At 41.3% G+C, this 24,550-nt stretch overlaps 1 protein-coding gene across 7 annotated transcripts in view; it reads right to left on the reverse strand.

Annotated features, from left to right (window-relative positions):
• Positions 1 to 5,387: 5,387 nt before the first annotated feature.
• WASF3 (WASP family member 3) overlaps positions 5,388 to 24,550 on the reverse strand; it is a 128,838-nt gene continuing 109,675 nt past the window's right edge. For 5 of the 7 annotated variants that reach the window (XM_088793361.1, XM_088793363.1, XM_088793362.1 and 2 more), the window contains 5 exons: positions 21,496 to 21,613; positions 16,856 to 17,031; positions 12,489 to 12,755; positions 10,686 to 11,053; positions 5,388 to 8,650 (listed from right to left, as the gene is read on the reverse strand). In XM_088793361.1, the coding sequence (XP_088649487.1) occupies positions 8,493 to 8,650; positions 10,686 to 11,053; positions 12,489 to 12,755; positions 16,856 to 17,031; positions 21,496 to 21,613 (1,087 nt within the window). In that variant the 3' untranslated portion in view covers positions 5,388 to 8,492. Of the gene's footprint in view, positions 8,651 to 10,685; positions 11,054 to 12,488; positions 12,756 to 13,535; positions 13,703 to 16,855; positions 17,032 to 21,495; positions 21,614 to 24,550 lie in introns of all 7 variants that reach the window. The other 2 variants (XM_088793365.1, XM_088793366.1) reach the window with 1 other exon arrangement.

Here is a 24,550-nt window from a genome sequence, read left to right on the forward strand (position 1 = left end):
ACAGGCAAGTTTTGAGAATGCGTGTTGTGACATCCACAAGAAAAGCCCTGGCGATCCCCAGCTGCCGGGGGTCAAGCACGCCCTATTCCTGCCCCAAGGACCCCACAGCGGTAGAATCAGATACATCTCCCACTCCAGCCAGGGAAAAATAAAGGCCTGTCCAGTGAGTGACATCGATGGGGACAGCAAAGATCAGGGCCCAACATGTCTCGTCCCTGGAACTGAGGACAAGAGCTAAAAGGAGTTTGTAAACCATCTGGTCCAGGACCATAGTCTCTCAGGTCCTTTGTATCACCGAGACCCATGGATAGATGCCAGTGAGAGGCTAGGGGAGGTGGACAGTCTGGAAATGAAGGGATAGCTGCTGTCAGGAACCTGGACGTGGACCACCAGATGTGAAACGAAGGGTGGCAATTCTGCATGCCTGCACCTGAGGGCCAAAGATGGAAGGACCAGGACACAGGTCAGCTCACCTTTGTGAGCAGCAGGGCTGCTCAACTTCCACCAACCAGGCACGAGAGATGGACAGCCGCAGACTGGGCGGGGGGGGGGGGGGGGGAGGTGGTCTGGGGCCCAGTGTTCAGTCCATTTGGTGCCCAGCTGGCTGATGGCTGCAGGTGGCATCCCTGGGCTTACAGCAGCTACACAGAGTCAGGCACTGAGCTGGCATTTCTTCAACTTTGGTGTTCCCAAGGGTCACGCTGGGTGGTAGAAAAAACGGTACGTTCCAGGGCCCCACGCTCAAGGTTTCAGTCAGCAGGTTTGGGAGGGAGCCTGGAGATCTGAACTGCAATGCGCACCTCTGATGTGGGTGGTGTCTCACCTGGTGAGGCAACGTGGGGGGCGCCTGACCTCGCTCCTTTCCTGGCATTCAGGGACATCTCAACTCAGACATATTTCATGGCCGTTGCTGACAGGGCTCACCCCTCTGTTAACTTCCTTGGGCTTCCTCCGCACCCTGTGTTGCCTCCAACCCAGTGTGGCAGGGTCTGGCCGGGCAGGAAACGGAGGCCATGGGGGGATGAAGGAGCCATAAGCTAGCAGCTGGGGGGTGCAAGTGGGGGACGTAAGGCTGGATGATGCCGGGTGGGGGTGTGAGGGCTCATGGATGGACAGCCACGGAGAGGACAGAGCCTGGCTGACAGGAGAGTGGTGCAGGCGGAGGACGACTTACAACAGAGTGACATGGGAGCCACCACAAACGGGGAAGGAAAGGGCGTAGGACTGGCTGGAGCCGCACCAGTGCTGCCTCCGGTCCCAGTGGAAATGTCGCCAAACACCCAGGTCGGCCTGTGACAGAGCAGCTGCCACGTGGGCGCTTGTGGGTGGGAGTGACCCAGGGGCTCTCGATGGGGAATTACCCAGGGTGACCCACTTGGCCCGAGATGTGGAGCCACATGTCCTTGCAACTCTCTAACTTGCAAATCAAATGAAGGCCTAAGCCTCTGAAATATTAAAAGACATTTCAAAGGAGCGGAAAGTTGACACCTGAACTTAATTATCAAGATTGAGTTTTGATTTCAGAAGGGCAGAAGGTACATTTCAAGTACACACACGAAAGGCAACGTCTTACCCACGTAAACCTGAGTTACTCACATTTACAGGATGTGTAAGCCACGTGCTCTCAAATTGCTTGATTTCTGTTTAAACTGATTTTAGGCCAGAAGAGCTGGAGCACATCCTAGAATATTAAATGATTTTAAATGTCACTTCATGGCAAGTACCACTTGGTAGGTTTTAAATGACTCTCCATGGGCATATTTTAATTTTTCTTCATGGTAAACCGTCTACCAATTCACCACCTCTAACGAATCACGGTGTTATATCTGAAGCTAATTACTCAGCTCACAAGTGCAAGGATGAAGGCAGTGTGGGATTTAGAATGGTGACAGATGCAAATATCCACAATAGAGAGCTATTGTGTTTTGGCAAATAAATGTCCAGGTTCAGCAATGTGAAGAAAGCATACCTTGAAAGCAAGTTTCTTTAATATCTAAGTCCCTGTCAAGATACTTCTACACCTCCAAATACAAGTTATTCACACCTCCAAATTAAATATGTAAGTCTTCACAAGCTTCTGACACACCTCTGTGTTAGTGGCGTCTTCCCAGAATACAAAAGTAGACACAGTGTCAGTGCTGTATCTGTATCTTAGTCTAAAGATAAGAAAATCAGGGAGTGATGACATCAAGCAGGGGTTTTCAAACTTTTAGTGACTGGGACTCTTTTTCCAAACGAACCCCAATAATAAAATAGAAGTATCATTTTATTTGTACAGATTTATTCCTCAATTGATAACACTCTGTGGAAACACTGTTATTTGGTGGACCTGAAAATTTATGACTAGGATTAAGGCTGGCTATTGTTAGAGCAGTCTCAATCTCCAGGTTATTCATGTACGGTGTTTTGCTTGCATTTTCGAGAATATTCTGATTCGTGGACACAAAGCAATGTAAAGGGCAGTTGGTGCAAAGCACACCACAGAATCCCTGGGCACCACTTAGTTAAGAAAAGATGTCACAGGTTTTATTGCAGGGTCCCTGCAAAAACAAATTCACTTGGCAGAAAAACTGAAATGTTGGTCATCTGTTATAACTTGGTATTCAACAACAACCTGCATTTTTAAAACTTATATTTAAAATCGTTTTAAAAATAAACATTGCAGCAAATATTTATAGAACGACGCTATTGGGAATGAAGGACTAGCCCCATTCCAGATCAACTCTTTACGGATAATTATAAACTGAACAAAAACACCACATAACTACTGAAGGCAAAGGAGAGAAATGAAAAACAGAAAGATACTACAGGAGAATTGACACTCGGAAGGAAAAAATTGGGGGGTGCATTTCCAGTTTTTTAATGGCATTTTGCCTAAGAACAGATTCTGTGCTGTCAAGCAGGGCAGCTAAACTTGAAGAGAAAACCCACCATCTTGCTGGATTACCTCACAGTCTGACTTTAAAAAAAAAAAAAAAAAAAAGGAGGACTAAGTACAGAGTGACCAGAGCAGATAGAAGGTAAAGGGGGATCCTAGAAAGGAGAGCCATAGAGGGGGATCCAAATACTCTGTGTAAAACTGCCCAAATCTCTGGTTGATCCTGTAACCAGACATGAGCAAGGCAAACTCAGAGCAGCATGGCAAGACCTTAGGTGATTTCTACGGCTATCCATAGTGGGGGTAGAGGTGGGGAGCTTAATTCTAGCCATGTTAACTGTCTCCCTTATGAAAAAGTCAGTATTTTTCAGAGGAACACAACAAAATCCACAATCTGTCCAATGTATGATTCACCATGTTTATGATACAATCCAAAACTACTAGGCATGCACTCAAGAGAAAAGGTAGGCAAGAGATTAATCCTGAAAAGATCCAGATGTTGGAATTAACAGGCAAGGATTTTAAAGAGCGATTGTACTTATGCTCAAAGATGTAAAGGAAAATAAGCTTGTAATAAAATGAACAAGTAGGACATTTTGGCAGAGAGAGACAAAACTATATATAATAAAAAAAGAACCAACAGGAAACTCCAAAATGGAAAAAAAACACAAAATCTGAATAAAAGATTTCCTAGATGGGCTTTAAGAATGAATTATAGATGACAGAATAAAGAGTCAGTGAACCTAAAGATGGATAAATAAAAATCACCCAATCTGCAGAACAGAGAGAAAAAGAAATTTTAAATGAAAGAGCCTCAAGGACTCGTGGGCCAACTTCAAAAGGTCTGATATGTGCGTAATAGGAGTATAAAAAGGAGAGGACAGAACAAAAGGGGTAGAAAATATATTTGAAAAACATACCCCCCCCAAAAAAAAAAAATTCCCAAATATGATGAAAGACATAAATTTACAGAGTCAAGCTCAGTAAATCCCAAGCAGGATAAATATAAAGGAAATAAAATCTAAGGATGTGAAGCAACATTGCTGGTGAGTGTGAAATAGCACAGGCACTTTGCACAAGTCTGGCAGGTTCTTATAAAACTAAACATACAGCGACCCATGACATAGCAATTTCATTCCTGGGTATTTATCCAAGATAGGACATGGAAATACATGTCCAGAAAGGACTTGTATTAAGTCTCATCCAAGAGAATGGATAGACCCACTGTGGTATATTATACTACAATGGACCACTACTCAGCAACAAAAAGGAATAAAGAATTGAGATATGCAATGATATAAATGAATTTCAAAAAGTATGCTAAAAGAAGCCTGATGTAAAAGGATACATACCGTTTTATTCCACCTATGTGAAGTTCTTGAACAGGCTAAACTAATCTGTAGTAAAAAAACAAAACGAAAAACTCAGAGCAGTGGTTGCCCTAGGGACCAGAAGAGACTCGACTCTGACAGGACATTCTGAGGTCACAGTGATGTCTACCTCGATGGGATTTGTCACACGAGCATTACATTGTTAAAACGCATTGAATGGCATACTAAAGGTGTACTTCACTCTAAGTATCTTTTACCCTAAAAACATTAAATACAAACATTAAACTCTTATTTATGATATGTACACTGAAGTGTTCAGGGGTGAAGCATACCGGAAGTACTTTGAAATGCATAAAATAAGGTGGATTGATGTATGGAGAGACAGATATGGGTATATGGGCATTTTATAGAATAGTTTTCTTGTAGGTTTCAATATTTTCCATAATAAAATGTTGGGACAGAAGGATATTTACCTAAGTCTTGAAGGTCTACTGTGACACAGGGCGATTATAGTTTGAAAATTCAAGAGCTAAAGAGAAAAAGCTTTGAGAGACAACCAATGCAAACGATGGCCAGTTACTCTAACACCAGGGAGCGGGACTAGCTGAACATTAAGATGCCTCCTAAATAGAATATTAGTGCCGTCCAAGGCATGGAGCTGTCATGAATAACCAATGAATAACCAACAGGCTGCAAATATGGAGAGATTTTCTGTACGTTTGTAGCTGCAGCTATGGCGGTGGCTGCTGGCTCAATAAGCTCCCTCCATCCTGAGTGCTGGGCAGGGGAAGGGTTCCACCATCTTTGTATCCCATCTCATGACACTTCCTCTTGCTCTTCCTCCTTCCATTTTATTGATCCTTTGGTTCCATTATCACCCATACTGTCCTTCTTACCTTAGGAGGTGCAAATGTGGCTGCTGCTGTTAGGAAACTCCTTTCCCTCCCCTTGTTCCCCAGCTCATTCTTAGCCCTCGGCTTCCCTTGGCCCATAGACTAGATTGGGCACCTCCCACCCTACCCCCAACTAAAGCACAGGATCTCAGTTCCTTATTTGACAACATTTACCATCTCTCCTTCTCTTTAGAGGACAGAGACCGGCTTACCTCATCTCCGGCATGTGACTTGCAGACAACAGCAATGGCTTACATTCACAACGCTGTTATAAATAAGCAAACCTTTTAGGGGTAAAAGTGTAATTTTATTTAGATGTGACTTGTACATAATCTATAGTTAAGATATACAAACAGATAAAAATTGTTTAACAGGTGTTTTAATACCACTTTAAATTCAATTTACAACAGCATTGGTAATACTGCAAGATGACAGATACTCTGATTTAGAAAACAAAAAGTACTTGCTACTCTGGCTGATACATTCCCACTAGTCTTTAATGGATTAGGATGTGTCATGTATTTCAGTTGCAAATTATTACAAAACTTTCACAACCCAGCCACTTGGTGCTCTGAAGAGATCTGGATATTCTAAAAATTTACTGAAATGAAAATGTTAATTCTCTTAACAGTATACTTTTACTAAAGAAAACAATGTAAGTGTACCAAGTCTTATGGTTTGGATTGGGGCTAACAATAGAAAATCAACCACATCATGCTTCTGTTGCTAACATGTGGTGTGACCTTCTCATCTCTCTGCTCATCTATGATATGAGAAAAAAGCTTGTAAGAAATTAAACTAAAATACACACAGGGGAGAAGACTGAGGACAATTTAAAATAACCTTGCAATATATAAGTATTTCAAAAGGTAAAATTCATAGATATGAAATATGCTTTTAAATGTTTTTCTCCATTTGTTTTGGTACTTTTGAAAATGAAAATGGAGAATTTAAAATAGTCACATTTTCCTTTTTATATAATACCATATTAGAAAAAGTCGATTAAAATTTTTGAATAAATCAAATTTGCTGAGAAAAATACTGCAAAAATAATCTAAATTGGATTTTAGTCCTTTTTCTACTCTTTTACAGGCTACATAACACATCAGGGCAAAAGCTTTTTCACTAGTCAGAAAATCAAGTTGAAAATAACTTGTTGATTAAACTACAGGAAGAAAACTAATAACTAATAGGCTTATGAATATTTATGAATAAAGTGCCACTGATTTTATGGTAATAAGATATAAATAGGAGAAATCCTGACATGGATAGTAGCTTTATGTGTTCTCTCCATCCTGAGAACAGAAGGGACATAAGAAACAAAGAAGCATCACCAAAAATGTTCTAGAATTATACAGTAACTCCTAACCCAAAAGTAACAATAAAGACAAAATATTGTAATAAAGACAAAATACTGTTATCAAGACAAAATAAGACTGAAAAATGGTAAAAGTCCCAAGAATAATGCCAACAGAGTAGGCTTCTACATTGAAAAAAAGAAAAAGAGAAATTAAAGAGAAGTTTAAAAGTTCATTAATAACTGTTACTTATATTGAACAAAATTATGGTGACAGCCAAATGGTGACTGGTTCCAAGAAACAGATACCCAAGAAGCACACGGCAAAACAGCCAGAAGAGCTGAAAAGACGTGACAACCTGGTATAAGCACGGTCCTGGAAAGGGGATGCAGACAGGAGGCTTTTCAGAGTTTCAACATCGATGTGACTAAAACCCAATCTACAGGCTTTATCCGAACCAAGCAAGTGTCCACTCAGGGACACACGGACGTGATGTTGAGGGCCGGCTGATTTCCTCAGGTGAACTCATTAACAAAACTCCATTAAGTCCTGTTTACATTCCCACCATCAAACCAAACAACTCTGTCTTTAGCTAAAGGTGATTTAATGTGTGATTCTTTCATCATGACTGAGCGTCACTAGTACCTGCCATCTGTTTGAAATGCTGGACTTACGTACAAACTCCTTAGTAAGTAAAGTGTCTTAGTGTATCTGCGAAGTCCTATCTATAAGCAAAGCCTGGGTTGTTTGTTCATTCCAGATAAGCAGTTATCCTTCATCCCAAATTACAAAACAGAAGCTCTCATTCATGAGATTCCCCATGGTTTGCCTTCGCCAGGAATATGACCCCAGGGGTATCTCATGTTGCCGCGTGGGAAGGACAACAGGAAGGGCAGAGGTGAGGGAACACGATCTGCTATAGCTACACGTCTGATCTCATCTGAGGTGCTTTTTAAAATTTAATGTGCTGACGACAATGTGAGAAGAGAACTGTGTGCTTCTAGGATAGAGCGAAGGCCCTACTCGGTGATGGGTCCCTAATCTGGCCACAGCACCAGGAAAAGCAAACAGCTGGCAGCGTCCATACGTGTGTATACCAGGCTGCTGGAGTTCAGACCAGCTGGAGTGGGCGCCATCGGGGGCACTTTCTGTGGGACGCCGGGGACCTAAGACCCCCCCACTGGCCTCGCGCAGGACATGGCTCCCGGGAAACGCAATGCACAGGCCTCCTTTCCTCCAGGGCTGACACTCGGCAGGTCTGCCCATCCTGACCCTGCAGCTCCCAGACTGTGCATGTCTGTTCTGCCTGGCTAGTGCCCAAGCTGAAGGGCTGGCGAGTGTTTGGCGGGTCATCACCAATGGCCCCGAAAGGGAAAAGGACCCTGGTCTTCATTTTCATTACTGCTAAGCTGCTTACCTCCTACAAAACTCATCAGCAAGCACTGACTAAGTGAATGCCTGCTGCGAATTCTGCCTGAAAAGGGCCCTTTCAATTTCACATTTCACAAGAGCGTGCAAAGGCAATGAAATTATTCAACAGGACATTCAGATTCACAGAGGCTACCACGCCAAGAAAATGAAAGCAGAAGCGCGATTCTCCTTACTCGTTAAAGCGTTCTCTTTAGAACCAACTTCTGAAACACACACAAAAGAAGTTGAAACAGTATCACTTACTGATTGGAAGACATCACTCTGACACACAGTCATTAATCTTGCAAAGGCCTAAAACCAAGCCGCTTCACAAACACACAGCAAATCTGCAGAATTATAAGGATTGGTACGAACGAGTAAACCCAGACTGCACTAAACACTTTCATGGCCAAGAAAAAGGAAGCAAAATGCTGTTTTAGGACAATGCAATAGTTACAGCATATTTCCCCATGTGCAGCTATGTTTAGTGGCACTTAAGTATTACACAGTAAATACTGAAAAAACCCAGAATTTTTGGATGTGCAAAAGCAATGTCACATTATTAATACAAAAGTTGCTACGCTACAGGATTATAATACGACTATTTGGGTGTCGAGACCACTTAAAATTTTCAATACACTTTCAACACACGGCCTCCTGGTGGGCCACAGGCCCTGTCACCTCAGTCAGACCAGTCATTTTCATCAAACTCCGAGTCATCGTCAGAATCACTGTACTCCACGGCAATGCGTCTGGATAGGATGGTGGCCACGTCGTTCCCAACTGGCTCACGCTTGGCCTCTTGTTCACGCTGCTCTTGTACCTTTTTCAGCTGAATTCCTGGAGACAAAATATATGGCTTAGAATTCAATCCCTTTGCTTCCTTCAAATTAAAGAAAAACAAACTAATAAGTCTACTTGATGTTTTTGTTTTCCTACTGACACTAAGGATAAATAAACAGTTTTGGGAATTTGAGAGGAGAAAAGCTTGGAAAAAGAAGTTTCATGTTTCATGGAACAAAAAAAAAAAGAATGGTCACTCCAAGTTGTAACGTTCTTTATAGCAAAGTAATACATTGAAATAGGGAAATGTTAGTTATAATTTCAGTGCACATGAACATCATTGAAGAAAATTCTAGAGCTGCACTGCATTAGCCACGTGTGGTATTTAAAGGTAAATTGATTGTAGGAGTGGCTTCCACAATGGACTGTGTAAATACAGAACATTTTCTGGACAGCACTGTAATCAAAAGGCTGGGACAGCTCGTGGCTAACCTGGGGAGGTAACTGAGGAACCTCTGTTTAAACCATTATTGTTGAAAATGGATATAAAATACAACCACCTGCGCTCTTAACCTAGTAAGAAACAAAATGGGATGTGATGATTTAATGTGTAATTTTTTGAACTTTTTCTTTTGAAATAATTTCAAATTTACAGAGTAGCTGTAAGACTAGTATAAAAACATTCCCATATAACCTATACCCACATTCCCCAACTGGTAACATTTGATCACATTTGTTTCAGCAGTCTTTCTCTATCATTGTCGATGACACACAGACACTTTTTTCTGGACCATTTGCGAATAAGTGGCATGGAATTTGCCACTTTGCTCTTTGCCCCTGAACTACTTCATTTATAATTCCTAAAAAAAAGAATGTATCAAAATCAGACTATTAGCACATCTACTATACAAATTTTATTTAAATTTTGCCAAGAGACCTAATATAGCAAATAAAAAAAGGTTTCCGCTGGGTTTGGGATCCAACACAGATCACCCCCGTTCCGTTAGCTGTCGTGTTTCACTGACATCCCTCACAGTTGTTCAGCCTTGATGTTTTATGACCTTCATGTTTTTCTAAAACATCCTCGATGTGGGCTCCTCGGAGGTTTCCTCATGATTAGGTATCTGTACGTATTACTGGACAGGGTTCACGGGTGTCAAAAAGCCAAACACTGTCCACCTATGACCCCACATATTTTTCTCGGCAAAAATCAAAGAATGTCATTGACGTTCAGGATAGAATAGAACCCAGGGTCTGTAGGAGGGTACGCGTGCCACACTTAGGCTTGATCTGTGGGAGCTCAAGTGGAGAGCAGAGGCTGTGACGTCCCAGCTGTCCTGTGACGGACGTCACTGATGCTGCAGCCAGACTCCCTCAGTCACTTGCAGACTGAAACCACTCAGATGGGACCCAGAGCCTGTGCAGCTCCCCACTGTCTGAGAGAGAAGCTCTTGGAATATTTCCCAATCCTGGGCTGTGACCTGACGTGAAGAATACACGGTATGGAGTAGACAGATGGTGAACGTGGGGGAGAGAGGAGGCGACCGTGGGTGACAGTCCAGGCTTCCTCACCCTGATTTGACCAGAGATGCTCTACTTTGGTGTCTCATGTTCTGGGTGGAGTGTGGGACTTTCATTTCATAAAAAGTTTGCTGTTACTAAATGGTGAAAACTACTGGCTTAGCACATCAATACTGGCTTAGCACATCAAGCTAAAAATATGGAAAGTCTAGGACATACCCCAGATTTAAAAAAAAACACAATGGTATCATTGATATGAGATCATTTTCTTTCATTTATACTTTTACCCTTAGAGTAGAATGCAGAGAAAAGAGTCGACTAATCATTTATGTTATCTATTTGTAGTCAAGTAAAGCTTTCCCAAATTCTCAATTCTTTATCATTACGCATTTACTTCACACTGGCAGAGACACATCTATTATTTAAAAAAACAATCAAATAAGGCTCTTTTAACCGTACTCCAGAAAACGATTTAGTGTAGCGAGCAGTCATTTGAAGACCAGGCTGTAGCTGGTTGGACACAGAACTCTCCTTCTGAGCAGAAGATGGTGAATTTGGGGGGTTCACTTACCCATTCGAATAGCAGCAAGGAGGTCACTCCGAGCATCGCTTATGGGTGGTTGTGCAGTTTCTTGTCGCTTTGCCTCAGCGACTGGGGGGCCATGCATGGGGGAGGATGAGAGAGAAGAGCCTGCGCCAGGAGGGCCTGGAGGGGGAGGTGGGGGGCCCGGAGGAGGCGGGGCTGTGACCACCAGCCCAGTGGAGGGGGGGTGAGGGGGGGCCGTGTAGGAGGAGCCAGCTGGTGCTGGGAAAGAGGGTTGCATGGGGATCTGGAGGGGACTAACGAACGCAGTTTGTGCTGAAGGAATCATGGGGGGTGGGGGGGGAGGAGGCGGTCCTGAGGGGTTGTAATAGTCCATGGTCTGGGTTGGGAGCATCCTAAGGAAAGAGGAAACAGAGTCATGAAAACAGCAACAGAGGGACACACCCGAAGTTCCGACATGCCAAACAGAAAGGCCTCCCCCAAACACAACACTGTGTGTATTGCCATCTGTGTTATGTGCTATTATGTGGACCTAGGCAATATGTGCTGCCTAAGCGAGCACGTCACTGGGATTCAAAACACTGCAGGACGCAAATATGCGCATTTGGGTCAGTTATTTTCATAGGTCTACATAAGTCATTATGATGGAATTCAAGATCATCTACTTGAATTCCAAAGATCTACTTGAATTCCAGAGGCACCCAAAGGAGAACCACTCAAAAAAGTAATTTTCTGTGAAATGCTCGAGTAAAACAGTTGATTGCAGAGATAAGAATAGCAACACAAAGGCATCCTTTATATCGAGAATCTGAAAAGTAGGTGGATTTACAAATTTGTCTTGCAAGGGTTCTGTGTCCAATCAGGTTTGGAAAATTCTGTGTTTTATATCCCATCCCCATGGAAATTTCCACAATGCCCATTACAATATCTGTCAAAAGCTTTGAAACTCCTACAGCCAAGAAATCTGCTGAATTCTATTTAGCCAAGGGTTTTCCAAAGCTCCTGGACCCCAGGCCCTCTTTGTGCCCAACACTTAGAGCCTCAGAACAAACTCTGGGATTCCTGACTTAAAGAGAACCCACAGATGGGAAATATCCAGGACCCGATCCTGTGGTCAGGAAGGAGACCTCTGAACGCTGAGGGAGACATATTTAGAAAGTGATACAAGCTGCTCCAGAATGAAGAATGCACTTGTCAAACGGACTCACATATGAGTGCTCAACTTTCCTGGGCGCTGACTCTGAGGGGCCCAACTCTTCAACAAAAAAGAGCCAGGGCAGCCCATCAAAACAAAGGCGGGTGCTCAAATTACTAACCACATGAACATGAGGGTCTTTTCTAGGGGGTGTTTGGCTTTTACCCACATGACAGAAAACAAGGTGGTAGAACGACACCTGGGCACCGAAGTGGAGTAAGGGGGTCACACAGCCAAGTGTAAGAAGGGCTGCGATGTACAGCTTTCTCATTTGTGACCCAAATTCTCCGTGGTTCCCCCAGGACACATGGAGCAAACTGAAGATTTGGGACAGGTTCACAAAACTGGCATCCCACCCTTTATCAATGTGTTAGCTTACCGCCCCACTGCCACATACAGGGGCACGTGTGTAAAGGGAGTGTGTACACAGGAATACACACACGCCCTGAGACTCATGTGTAATAAAAAAGGGGAGTCGCATGACACTGCATTTTTCTAACACAAGATTTGTCATAACCCATAATCTGTCTGTCTGTCATTGTGGCCTCGGTGACCACTCGCTTCACATCCTTAGCCCGCACGCACAGACCAAGACTCCACTGCAATACGAAGTAGCGATGAGGACGCCGAGTTACCCGTAGTCCGCGGGAGCCATGGGCGCAGCGGCCTGGGACCCCTCCACGGCCTGCGGCGGGGGCGGCGGGGGCGGCTGCTGCGGCCTGTTCAGCGCCATGTGCCTCGCCGAGGCGGCGGCCGCTCGGTACTCATGCTCCGGGGCCTGGTTCGCGGGCCCAAGAGGCGCCGCGTCGCCCACGGCGTACGGAGGGGCGACGGGCTGCGGGTGCACAGAGTGGTTGGGAGTGGCCGGGTAAGAGTAATCTGTCACGTCCGATGCGTGAGACCTGCCGTTCAAGAGAAGGGGGGAGAAATGTAAGTTAAAAAGACGTCCCTTACGCATCTCTTAGAATAACAACATTGCCAACGCACACAGGCCACACATTTATTTCCTTTACTGTCACCCAGGTCGAGCCCCGTGGGAGCTTTCAGGCAACGTCACTACTTTAGCAGCGAGCCCCAGTGTTACGTGGGTTCAGATTCACAGCTCTGAGGTGAGTAAGTCAGACAGACGGGCAAGCAGGAAACGGCAGAGACATCTCAGTGTCAGCGCACTTTTCTCTGAGAGGAGGCTACGAGACCAATTCCATTTGATTTACAAACACCATCGAAGACAGAGGGCTTCAGTGGCGATGAAACTGACAGCATGAACTTAGACATTATAAGATGGCAGGTGAACTGGATACATATGAACAGTTAGAACAGTAAAACAAGACTGCAAAACTGAATCAAAGTTGTCTGGAACACAACAAATGCACTTAGCCGCAAAAGAAAGAATGTGGGGCTGTACGGAAAGGCCTTCCTGTTTTCTTTGCCCAGTTGCGGGTGAAACTCTGAAGGAATAAACCGTGTATTAGTTGACAGAGTTCAGGGAAACGCCAGCGAGGCCCTGGTGAGGGGGCGCAAGGGCTCGTGAACGTCACAGCTGCACATGGCGTTAGTAACAGACAGCGCGCTCCTGGCCGGGTTACAGGACACAACGTCAGCGAGGGACTGCGCCTCCTCGCATGACGGCCGAAGCGGTGGGCAGCCCGAGGCTGGCAATCCAAGAAAGCAAAACGACAAACCCTCTGGGCATTCTGTCCTCTTTCGTGCTCCCTGCCTGCTCCAGTGTCTTTCCGTCACTCATGAACTCAATGCCCATTTTCCTCCTCTCCCACTCTTCTTTTCTTGTTCTGACTTTTCGCACGTTTATTTGCTGGTTTCGGTTAGGATTCAGCTTGTGCTTCTCTCTCTGAAGGAAACAGGCAGACACACATGGGGACGTGCAAGGGCAGGGCAGACACCAACCAAATGTCCTTCTCGGAATTCACGAGCTGTTCTTAACGGGAACGTCGCAGGGCACAGCGAAGCCCTCTGCCTAAAGAGACTGCTGCTGCTTTCTTTTTTCATCCCTAATTGCAGTATAATAATAACTCACTTTTTTCTTCCCTAATTGCAGTATAAATTCTAGATTATGGAGCACACGTGATTATGTCTTTTGAACTATGCAAACTGCTGGCAAGTGAGTTAAAAATATTTTTAAAGGGGGAGGAACCTGACCTGTATTTAGAATTAGCGTATTTTTACTATGTAAATACCTAAAACTCTGGAGTTACTGGTGACATGTGCTCGACTGTGTGTGGTGTGACTATGTCATGGGCGGTGTGTAAAACTTGCTAAAGGAAAGAAAGTTATCTAGCAAAGTATGGAGTGCTTCTGATGAGACAAGGAGCCTGGAATTGAAAACATTCTGGTATCATTTGGAGTGCTATCCTTACAAAGGAGGGTTGTGACTCAGAGCCAAAAGGAGCCAATAAAAAACGGGTAACCAGATGGACAAAGGTGTAAGGAAACATCTGAATCCGAGAATGACAGCAGGAGAGTTCTGGAGGGCAGGACTGTGAGGAAGGTGGGCAGGAGAGAGGGCTGCTCAGTAGAAGAGTGACGGCCCATCTAACGGGAACCCCAGTGGCTGGAGGAGAGGAGAGGAGTCGGGTGATGCTGGGATACAAAGACCCCCTGCAGGAAGGTAAAAATCAGCCACAGAAGACACTGTACCAATGTGGAGGTGAGTGGGGCGGTCCTGCAATGATCTGTTACAGAAAAGAGAACTGGGAGGAGTGAAGACGATATGGAAACAGGAAGAAGAAGTATAAACAGTGGACCCTCAGTGGGAGAACCCAATGACTCTCCCAGAGTTTGGTGGGTAGACAGGCAGGCAGTTGGAGAGCTGTAACACAGGGCCCAGGGTTAGATGAGAAAAAGCACAAGGACGGCTGGCATGGAGGTACCACACTCCTGAATGATGGTGAAAGAGAGCAGGGGGGAAGCATCTCATCAGTTCTCATCCTAAATTTACACTTATAAACAAACCATTCCTGATGATCTATAGAGAGAGCAAAAATTTATTATCAGCTTATGTGAAGTGGGTGAAACATATTACATATATGAACAGCTTATATTCGTGGCATGAAACTTGATATTCAAATTTCCCTCAGTTATCATGACTACACCCATTAAAAACCATGTTTCTAAATAATACTTAAAACATGAATATAAAAAATAAAATTGTCACAAGATTGAAAACATAGAGCATGATTTCAATTTCTGTAAAAGAAAAACGTATACCTGTACAAAAAAACACCAAAGAAGAAATACACTAAAATGAACAGTGGTTTCTTTGGATAATAGGATTATGAAAAATAATTATTATTTTTTCTGTAATTTCCAAATACAAAAAAAATTTATCTTATTTTATCATAAAAAAAAGTGATACACTTTAGTAAAATAAAAATTTCTAAATTAAGGGAGATAAGCCAAGTACAATCGTAAATTACAATCTATTAATATTTATCAGGTGCATGCATATAGTGAGAAGCCATGGGAAACAGTATGAGACAAAAGGAAATGTTGAAAAAACAAAAGTTATAATTCCATTTGCCTTTTGAAAAATAAAAGAAATGAAGATATATCTAAATAACATACATCCAAAGGCAGAACACTAAATCACCTTAATGACCACCAATTTTATACCCAGCGTGGAGCAATCTAATCTCAAATGCTAGAATGAGTATCAATCATTCAAACTGAGGTATTAAAAAAATCACTTTTCCATTCGTACGTAATGAGATAGAAGAGTACATATGGAGTATTATAAAATAAAGTGTATGTTTCGCCTGAGTGAACAATCACAACTAAATTAGCTGGGAAAAAACACAAAGCACATTGACATCCTGAGAGCTATCAAGTTTTAGTACTCCCTCCTCCCCACCCAAAGGACTACGGGCAGAATTGTATCACCATGCTTATTCTCTATAGAAATAAACTGACATAAAGATTCAATCTTGAGACGAGAGCTCATTAACGCTTCAATAATTCTCTAATATTTAACAGATAACATCCTGTACAGAAAATTACATAGAACTGTAAGTCGTCTCCAACCTACAGCCCTTCTGGGGTGGGAATATTTACAGGCAGCTATTACCAAATATAAAGCATCTTCCGTAAGCAGTTTCTGTGCTAAACACTGAGGTTATAAAGATAAAAATTTTTTTAAAAAGGACACAGATATAAGGAAAGGTCCTGGTTGTTGCCCCTTTTGAAACATTCTTTTATCATACAAAGATTTTTTATTCAAATTATTTAAATGCTGATGGGAGACATTGAAAGTTTATGAAAATGGAAGATAACAACTTTAAAAAAGTAGAAATAGGCAATTAAACCATAAGTTAAAATTGACTAGTCAGTTCCTGTTGCTCAGTGAATCCATTCTGAAACATGTGACTTAAATGCCATAACATTCACACCTGCAAGAAATATTTTTACTGAATTGGTAACACATCTTAAAGTAAACTCCAACAGAATTCTTCTCCTGAAATTAGACCACAGAAGATTGTGCACTGAAGAAATAAATATCTCTTGGTCATCACTTTTTGAAAAAGTCATCAAAAAGAACGATGAAGGTATCCTCGATCACATCAGCTACCACCAACCAATCGTTTATTAATACCAAATGGCAAAAGAAATTCAGCATGCTAAGCTAACGAGGAAGAGAAAGAATTAAATGATTACTGAAATAAAAACATAAGTCACTGGTGGTTATTAAGCCCAAATTTAGAATCGATGTTAAAACACATCTAGATTAACTGAAAATAAACTTAAGTCAGAGATATGGAAAATCATACAACGTAACCAATGTAAAATAAAACTGCTTTAAAGTATTATTTCAAAATCTGAAACAAAATATATACAATTAATTTTTCAGGAAAGATTTGAGACATACTATGGGATACATAAACACCAAAGCCACTAGTCACATAAACACCAAAGCCACTAGTCATATTCAGTGTATAAAATGACCCAGCTCTACCCAGAGGCTTTGCTACACACACTCACACACACACACCTAGTGTCTGGGGACAGAGATCCCTCGGAAGACGCTCCGTGGTACACACTCTGAGACAACCTGTTGTCGGGTCTAAGCTCTTTGTCATATGCCATCATATTCCACTCCTGGCGCCTGTTTCTGGCTTTTCTAACCTTTTTCACCTCACGAGTTGTGCCATCTATACGCTTTTGCTCCTGATGTCCAGGAAAAGAGAGCAAGCATGCCGAGACAGAAGGGAAAGGAAAACAGGTTAAATGCAGTCATAATGCTCAGGAAACAAGCCTGATGTGCAGACAAGAGACATTCCCCTTCCATCACTCGAATGTTAAGAAAATTCTAACACAGCATATACTCTTACCCAACAGACCCAACAAAAGTAACTGATACTCAACGATTTAACATAAATAAAAGTTACTCTACTGCAACTACCAGAATTGGTTACCATCATTTTTTAGTGAAGAATTCTCACATTACTAGGCTTTCAGCACATTTTAAATGTACCATATACCTTTTAGAGCTATACTATACAGATGAAATATGTGACAACACCATATCATTTCCCACCCCTACACAATTTTGACTGGCTTGTTAACAAGCAAATCAACATTAAAAAAAATAATTCAAAAGTTCTATCTCCAGTTTCTAAAAGATTATTACAGAATATTTAAGCTAATCCTGCAACAATTTTAACCCCAAACAAAAGCAAGGTTAAGAACTTACCTTCCCATACAAAGACTCATTCTTGCTCCAGCCCTGCTTTGCCAGCAAAACTGTGTCCAAAAAAACTTGGGTCCCACATACATGCTTCTTTGAAGGCGAGGACAGTTATTTCTTTGTGTGTTTATGTATTTCCTGCTTCCCTAATAATGTTTTATGATCTCTAAGGACAAGAACTGTGTGCCTCTAAGTCCTATACCCTCTTACACTCCCTCCACACACGGTTTTACACAGAGTGCACGCACATTCAATCCGTGATCAAATCCAGGTGAGCTTACCAGGTCGCAGCCCATGCCTGGCTTTGATGATACAAATGGCAAACCAACAAAAAAAAAAGACAGGTGTCTGCCCTCGTGGAGCTTGCAGTCTAGTGAGGGAAGCCTCCCAAACCACACAAATAAATGTGTAATTATGCAATGTGGTCACAACATGAAGGTATTGTCTGGAAGTCAGGGACAGCATCCTAGAATAAGAGACAAGATCTGTAGCGTGAGTGGCATTCATTTTGCACAGGAGTCTGAGTCAGAGACATGCCGGAGGGAAAAGAGTGCGCAAGGGCTCTGAGGAGCGACAGCATCACGTTAAGAGAAATGAAAAATGCTGAGTGAGGAATGAGGGTGAATGACTCCCGAGCTCTCAAGGGCTACGTTAAAAACATTGTTCTAAGAGCAATGGGAAACCACTGAGAAGTGAGAAGGGAGGGGATGACTATTGAAAAGGAAGAAGCATTTGAAAGATCCCTCCGTGTTGTGGAGAACAGACTACAAGGGGAAAGGCAGGGACACCAGTTAGAGAGCTATGCAGGGGCTACGTGAAAGGATGGTAGACGGCTCACGGGTGGTAGTGAAGACAGACGACTAGACTGTTTTCAGAGGTATTAACAGGGCAGAGGGAATGTATTGGCAAAGAATGTGAACATGGAATTCACAGAACATGTATAAATGGTTAATAAAGATATGAAAAGATGTGTAATGCAAATTAGATTTTGGGGGGAGGGAGGCTCATCAAAAAAATAAATAATAGTAATGATAATATCTAGGACTGTTACGAGTATAAACTGGTCGTGTTTTAAGGAGTCGGGGAACGGTGTCTTTCAAAATTTAAAACTCACACTTGACTTCTAGGAATTTACCCCAAAGAAATATCTGCACGTGAGTACGGGGATACCCACTGCAGTATTGTAATAGCAACAGTTTAGAAACAACCTAGATACTTACTAACACAGCAACGGGCAAATTGCTTATGAAGCATCCACATGTTGGAACACTATACAACTGTTAAAAAGAAGTACATCTTCAATTATGTCTGTAAATGGGTGTGTGTGTGTGTGTGTGTGTGTGTGTGTAAGTTGTGTAGTACAATCCTATATATATAAAAATACTCTGTGAAATGTGTTTGCATACATTTATGAAAGCTCAAAAATAAAAAAGCTAAATCTAAAAATATGCACACCCAACTGGTAAATGTTAACAGTGGTTAGTTATGCCGGGCAAGGGAGAAACATCCCAAATTTTCTAAACTTTAGTATTTATTTCAGTGTCCTTTGAACATTTTACAACCAACATGTATTGTTAGTATACTTTTAAAAACCAAAAGAAAAAAACGGAGAGGGATTTCAATGGATTCCAATACACATCCTGATTAAGAACCACTGTATTATACTAGACTATCCCCCTTACTTTTCAGAGATGTATGTTGACACACTTAATGATTAAGTGTTATAATAACTCTTTACAATGGTTCAGCCTCCAAATCTACCCACCAACATGCACACTACACACACACACACACACACACACACACACACACACACGCACACGGGAACTACCTATGACAAAATGGTAACAGTGATGCAACCATACTCCAACTACACTTACAGTAACATCCCAAGAAAATGCCAAACTGTTTCCAAGCCCAGAAAGATCTTAACTACTTCCACTCAGAAGGCTCCCCAATTCTGAAGCTCCCCCACTCCTCCAGCACCCCTCTCACCTACACACGTCCAAACACACGCACCCACATGCTGACCTGAGCTAACTTCCACTGCCCATGGTTGGATCTCAGTGAGTGACACCCTGAGAGGCCACCCTTGACACCCCACTTCATTTTCACTGTCACCCCATTGTGTCATCTCACCCCCAGCACACCATAATTCTCCTTCAGAACACTTACCAGCATGGTAACTACAGACTTACATGTTTATTTGCGTAATTTAAAAACTGTTTTTAAACTATCAAATTAAGGAATCAAAGTTCACAAACAATGGATTTCTCATCCCCAAATTTTCTAACTTAATTTTTCCTTCAGATAGACTTGTCAGTTCCCAATTCAAAGCAACCTGCATTTCTGCAATCCTGGAGGCTTTCCAGAATGAAGGAGATCTTGCCTCATTCTCTCTTCCTACACAAAGCAGATTTGTAGTACAATTTCCAAATTTCTTCCCCTCCTTATGAGTTCCAGAAGGCTGCACGATTATTTAATGCTTGTTTCTCCCACTGTTCTCCCATGGTGATTACAATCACCATGAGGGTGACAATCCTATCATTTTCACCAGTTTATCCAGCATTTAAAGGTATTTAAAAAGAATCGTTATATAAATGAATGAATAAGAAATTCTTATCAGAATTTTCTGTGTTTGAGGAAAGCGGAAGGAGACAAAACAGCCAAGGAAATGACAAATAATTTTGAAGACACAATAATCATGTGTAGATTAAGACTGTTTTCCCCTGAAGAACACTGGCGAAAAATTAAGTATTTCTGCCAAAGTACCACAGAGAAGGGAATCCTAGAAGGTAATTTAAAAGGACAGGCATGTTGTAAAGGAAATTACTCTTAAAAGCCTGGGGTTTTGCCCCATTACTACTATGAGCTGTGGGGATTAAGACCCACACGTTTCTTTTCTGTTTAAGAGAATGGCATCTTCCTTTTCTCCACTTGAACACTCAGCAACGCTTCCAAGCTTTCCCAGTTAATCTCCCCAACCCACCAGCACAAGAAGGGAGGATGACTAACCAAGCCTTCGGAATTCCTTCCTAGAACTCAGGGGTAACATCTTACATGTGCAAACTGTTTCCATGTTCCCTTTCTTAAACCCTGTTTCCAAATTTCAAATTCTCTTCCACCCCAAACTGTCACTCCTACTGGGCCAATATACCGAGATGCCTCAAAACTTTAAGGCCACTGACCCACAAAAAGCTAAGCATTTCTCTTAACTAAAGCACTCTTAATATTCGCCAAGCAAACCAGGTGGCACTTTTTAAAAACATAGCTCACATGCAGAAGTCTTTGGGGGCATTCACTCTTCTCAGTGGCTTCAGTCTAATTTCTGGGCCCAAAAGGGACCATTTTCAAAATGTGAGCGGAGCGGGCCTATCTGTCCCAGAGTGCTTACCATGCGGGTCCCTTAACCTTCAGGCCTGCAGTGACCGCTCCTACTGCCACCTACCAAAGCATCTCATTTCTAGAAAATACCGTCCTCTGGACGGTATGCATGCTTTTCAATCCCATATGAACATTTCACCAAAGCATTAATTACTACTAGGGGGCAACCCAACAACGAAGAAAGCTTTAGAAAGACAAAAGCAGGTAATGATTTCTGGTATGGAATGCTGACTGCTTTATGAAATTTGGAAGAGCAGTAGGAGAGAAGTTCTAAAACATGGTTACAGACAAAATTGAAATTTTAGCCACTACTTTTGTGAAAGCAAAGCAAGGGTCACAGAACACATCAAGAATATTTATTGAAAAATAGTGTTCCTCTGCTACACTGACTTATCAGTATCTTCATGTAAAAAATACAGTCTCTGAAGAACTGCAGCATTAAATCTAACCTCTCAACCATTTAACTAAAGAACTTACTGATTTATTTATAAACTATTTTATTTATAAAAGAATCCCATTTACATATTTACATGCACATTTCCCCTCCTGGAATTATTTACCTTTTGACGCCTTTTCTCTTTCCTCTTATCTTCCGTGTCCTGTAGCATTTTTTCTTTCCAGAGGTCAAAGAAATAGGAAGGATCAGTATAGAACTTCAGCCCGTCCTTTTTATCATCTCTATAAATCAAGGTATTGCAAGTTATGGGGGCGGAAAACATTGTTAGACAGTTTCATAATTTCAACTCATGAGATTATAACACCTATATGGGGCATTTTAACTGTCCTGGACATTATTAAGTTTCTCAGATTTCCTTATTTGAAATAAAGCAAAACACTAAAGAACAGTAACCTTTTCTAGAATAATTAGGTACAAAGTACTCATGCAAATTTAGATTTAAGTATAGAAAAGCACTACTAAAAATCACAGTATGGCTCATACACAGCAAAATTTTAATACCTGTTTCAAGAAATATTTTGCTTATTCCAACAGGGCCATACACAGAAATGCATGGGTTCTTTATAGACATTCACTTCTACTCTGGAGTGTCAGTGTTATTAGGATAAGGATTTGTATGTATTCTGTCCCTTTTCTTCAATCAGGTTTGCCCAATATCTAAAAATTCATTTATAAAGGAAGTAAAACAGTCATGGTGTGTAATTGACTAAGACAAAAAGTGATGAATTATTTTTAATGTGGAAGTAACCCACAAAGAAAATTCACTTGTATCCATTCCATTTTCAAGCACCATTACAATTACTATGGTCTAGGGAATATTGCAAGTCTTTATATAAGACTTGCATTTATCATAAACCAATGTTACTCATTTATCATAAACCAATAACAACACAGACAACATGAATCCAAAGTTGTAGTATTAATCAATAGTAAACCTTAAAATAATTATGATATGAAGAAAACACTCTATTCTACTAATGCTTTAGAAAGTATTTGGCCTGTAGATTACTTGCAAGAGGAAGCAGAAAACTGACATTTCAAATTAGTATTTCAGTAAGTCATTTAAGGTACATAGAGGAAGCAAAAACCAGTGAAATGAGTGTAGGGACGATTTATGCCCAAATAGTCAAAGAAAGCTACATGACGTGTTCCAGCGGGTAAACCTGTCTGTCTGGGAAGCTCCTGCTAAGCCATGTGCTGTAAGCGTCTCCTCATCAGATAGTAAGGCCCAGTGCCCATGAGGGCTACTCTGGCTGCTCTGAAAAGCACTAACAAACCAACGCCATGCACTCTGTGCTTCAACCTTCGATGACATAAAGTCCTTCCTTTCTTTTCCAAATTTCCCGATAAGCAACCTGCACTATAGTTAATAAAATCTATATATTAATAAAATATATATTATATGCTAAAAACTATATATTAATAAAATCAATAACATTATTGTGAAAAATATAATTTGTTTCCTGAAAATACTAGGCCTTCAATATAGATGAAGATATAGAAAATCTGAGTATGAACTTGCTGCAAAATTTAAGATAAAATGCACATAAAAAAAATGGAGCTAATATTTAAATGAAGGCTGAAACTCACATAAACAAATGTGAACCTTGATATAAAAACATAAGCAGAAATGTCCTATGTTTATAGCAACTAAACACTTGATTTTTCAGTCATACTGTACTTCTTGTATATTGACTGCTGTGTCATACTTAAGCTCAAATGCAAAAGTTTGTGCTTTATATACCCCAAATATTACTGTAGTAACAAAAAGATTTGAATTGGCACTGCTATTCTTAAATACACTATTAAAAAGTCAAAGACATTTTTCATTTTCCATAATACTGAATACACACAATATATATGAAAGTCAACTCATTTTTTATGTAATTAAAATTTTAAATTATCACAAACAAGTAATTCATCTTGATTTATCAAATGTACCGTGTTTCCCTGAAAATACGGTATTTCAGAGAAATAGTTCTAATGTGTATTTTGGAAAAATTAATATAAGACCCAGTCTTATTTTACTATAAGACCAGGTCTAATATACTATACTATACTATACTATACTATACTATACTATACTATACTATACTATACTACAATACAATACCGGGTCTTATTTTACTGTAATATAAGACCGGGTCTTATATAATATAGGACCCGGTTATATTAATTTTTGCTCCAAAAGATGCATTAGAACTGATGGTCTGGCTAGGTCTTATTTTCAGGGAAACACGGTAATTGGTTAACCGATTTTTCTGAGTTCTTTCCCTGTAGAACGAATATTTAGTGAAGTTTCTTAGGAAAATTTTACTAAGCGAGTCCTCATAGCTCCCAGTGCTAAGTAAAACTGAAATTGCCACAGAAAAATACATATTGAACAAGCAAAATCACAAGTTAAAACATGAGGTTTAAAATACCACTATTCATTTACAGCATTAATTCTAAATGAGTGCTAAAACCTCCAGAAAAGCATACCTGTTCATAGAAAAATGGGGCATCTTGGTCTTCGCCCATCAGTTTCTATTGGTTCTCAATTACATTTTTTTTGAGAGAACCTCCCTTTCTGTCCATGCTGAAAGGGATGTAGTTTGAACTGCTGCTTTACTAGCAGAGCTGTAGGCTCAAACATTGACTTTTGGACCCTGAGAAGGGACAGGAATTCAGAGCAAGAAAAACTCTGGGCCAGGGGTTCCCCAGAGGCAGGAAAGGAAGCCAACACACTGAATTCTAAAAGGCCTTTGGAGGGGTGGAGGGGACGGGACCAGCAGGCGGGGCTTACCCTGGGGGCCATGAGGACCGCTCCCCACCACAGTCTGTGCTCAGCAGAGGCTGAAGGAAGAAGTGCCACAGAAGGGTACGGAGATGGGAGAGGAACTCAATGTGCAGTGAGAAAGTATATGAAAAAGGAAGATGCAAAAGAAGGTGACAGAGAATATAGAAAGCACTGATGTGCTAAGAGGTAGGACAGATGTTTTTAAAAAAGCATTTTTAGTTTCTTAATATTAATTTTTTGCACTATGTATTTTTCATTCTTTTTCTTGGAAGTCTGGTCTTCATAATGCGTTCTACTATTTTACGATAACAGAAGGTTAATTTGTTGACTGTATTTTCACTCTTAAAAACCACTAACGCTGCAGAATACGTTTTTCTGA

The sequence above is a fragment of the Rhinolophus sinicus genome, chromosome 16 (genome assembly GCF_057876585.1).
Source record: "Rhinolophus sinicus isolate RSI-liver-muscle chromosome 16, RSI-T2T, whole genome shotgun sequence".
Classification (NCBI taxonomy): Eukaryota; Metazoa; Chordata; class Mammalia; order Chiroptera; family Rhinolophidae; genus Rhinolophus; species Rhinolophus sinicus.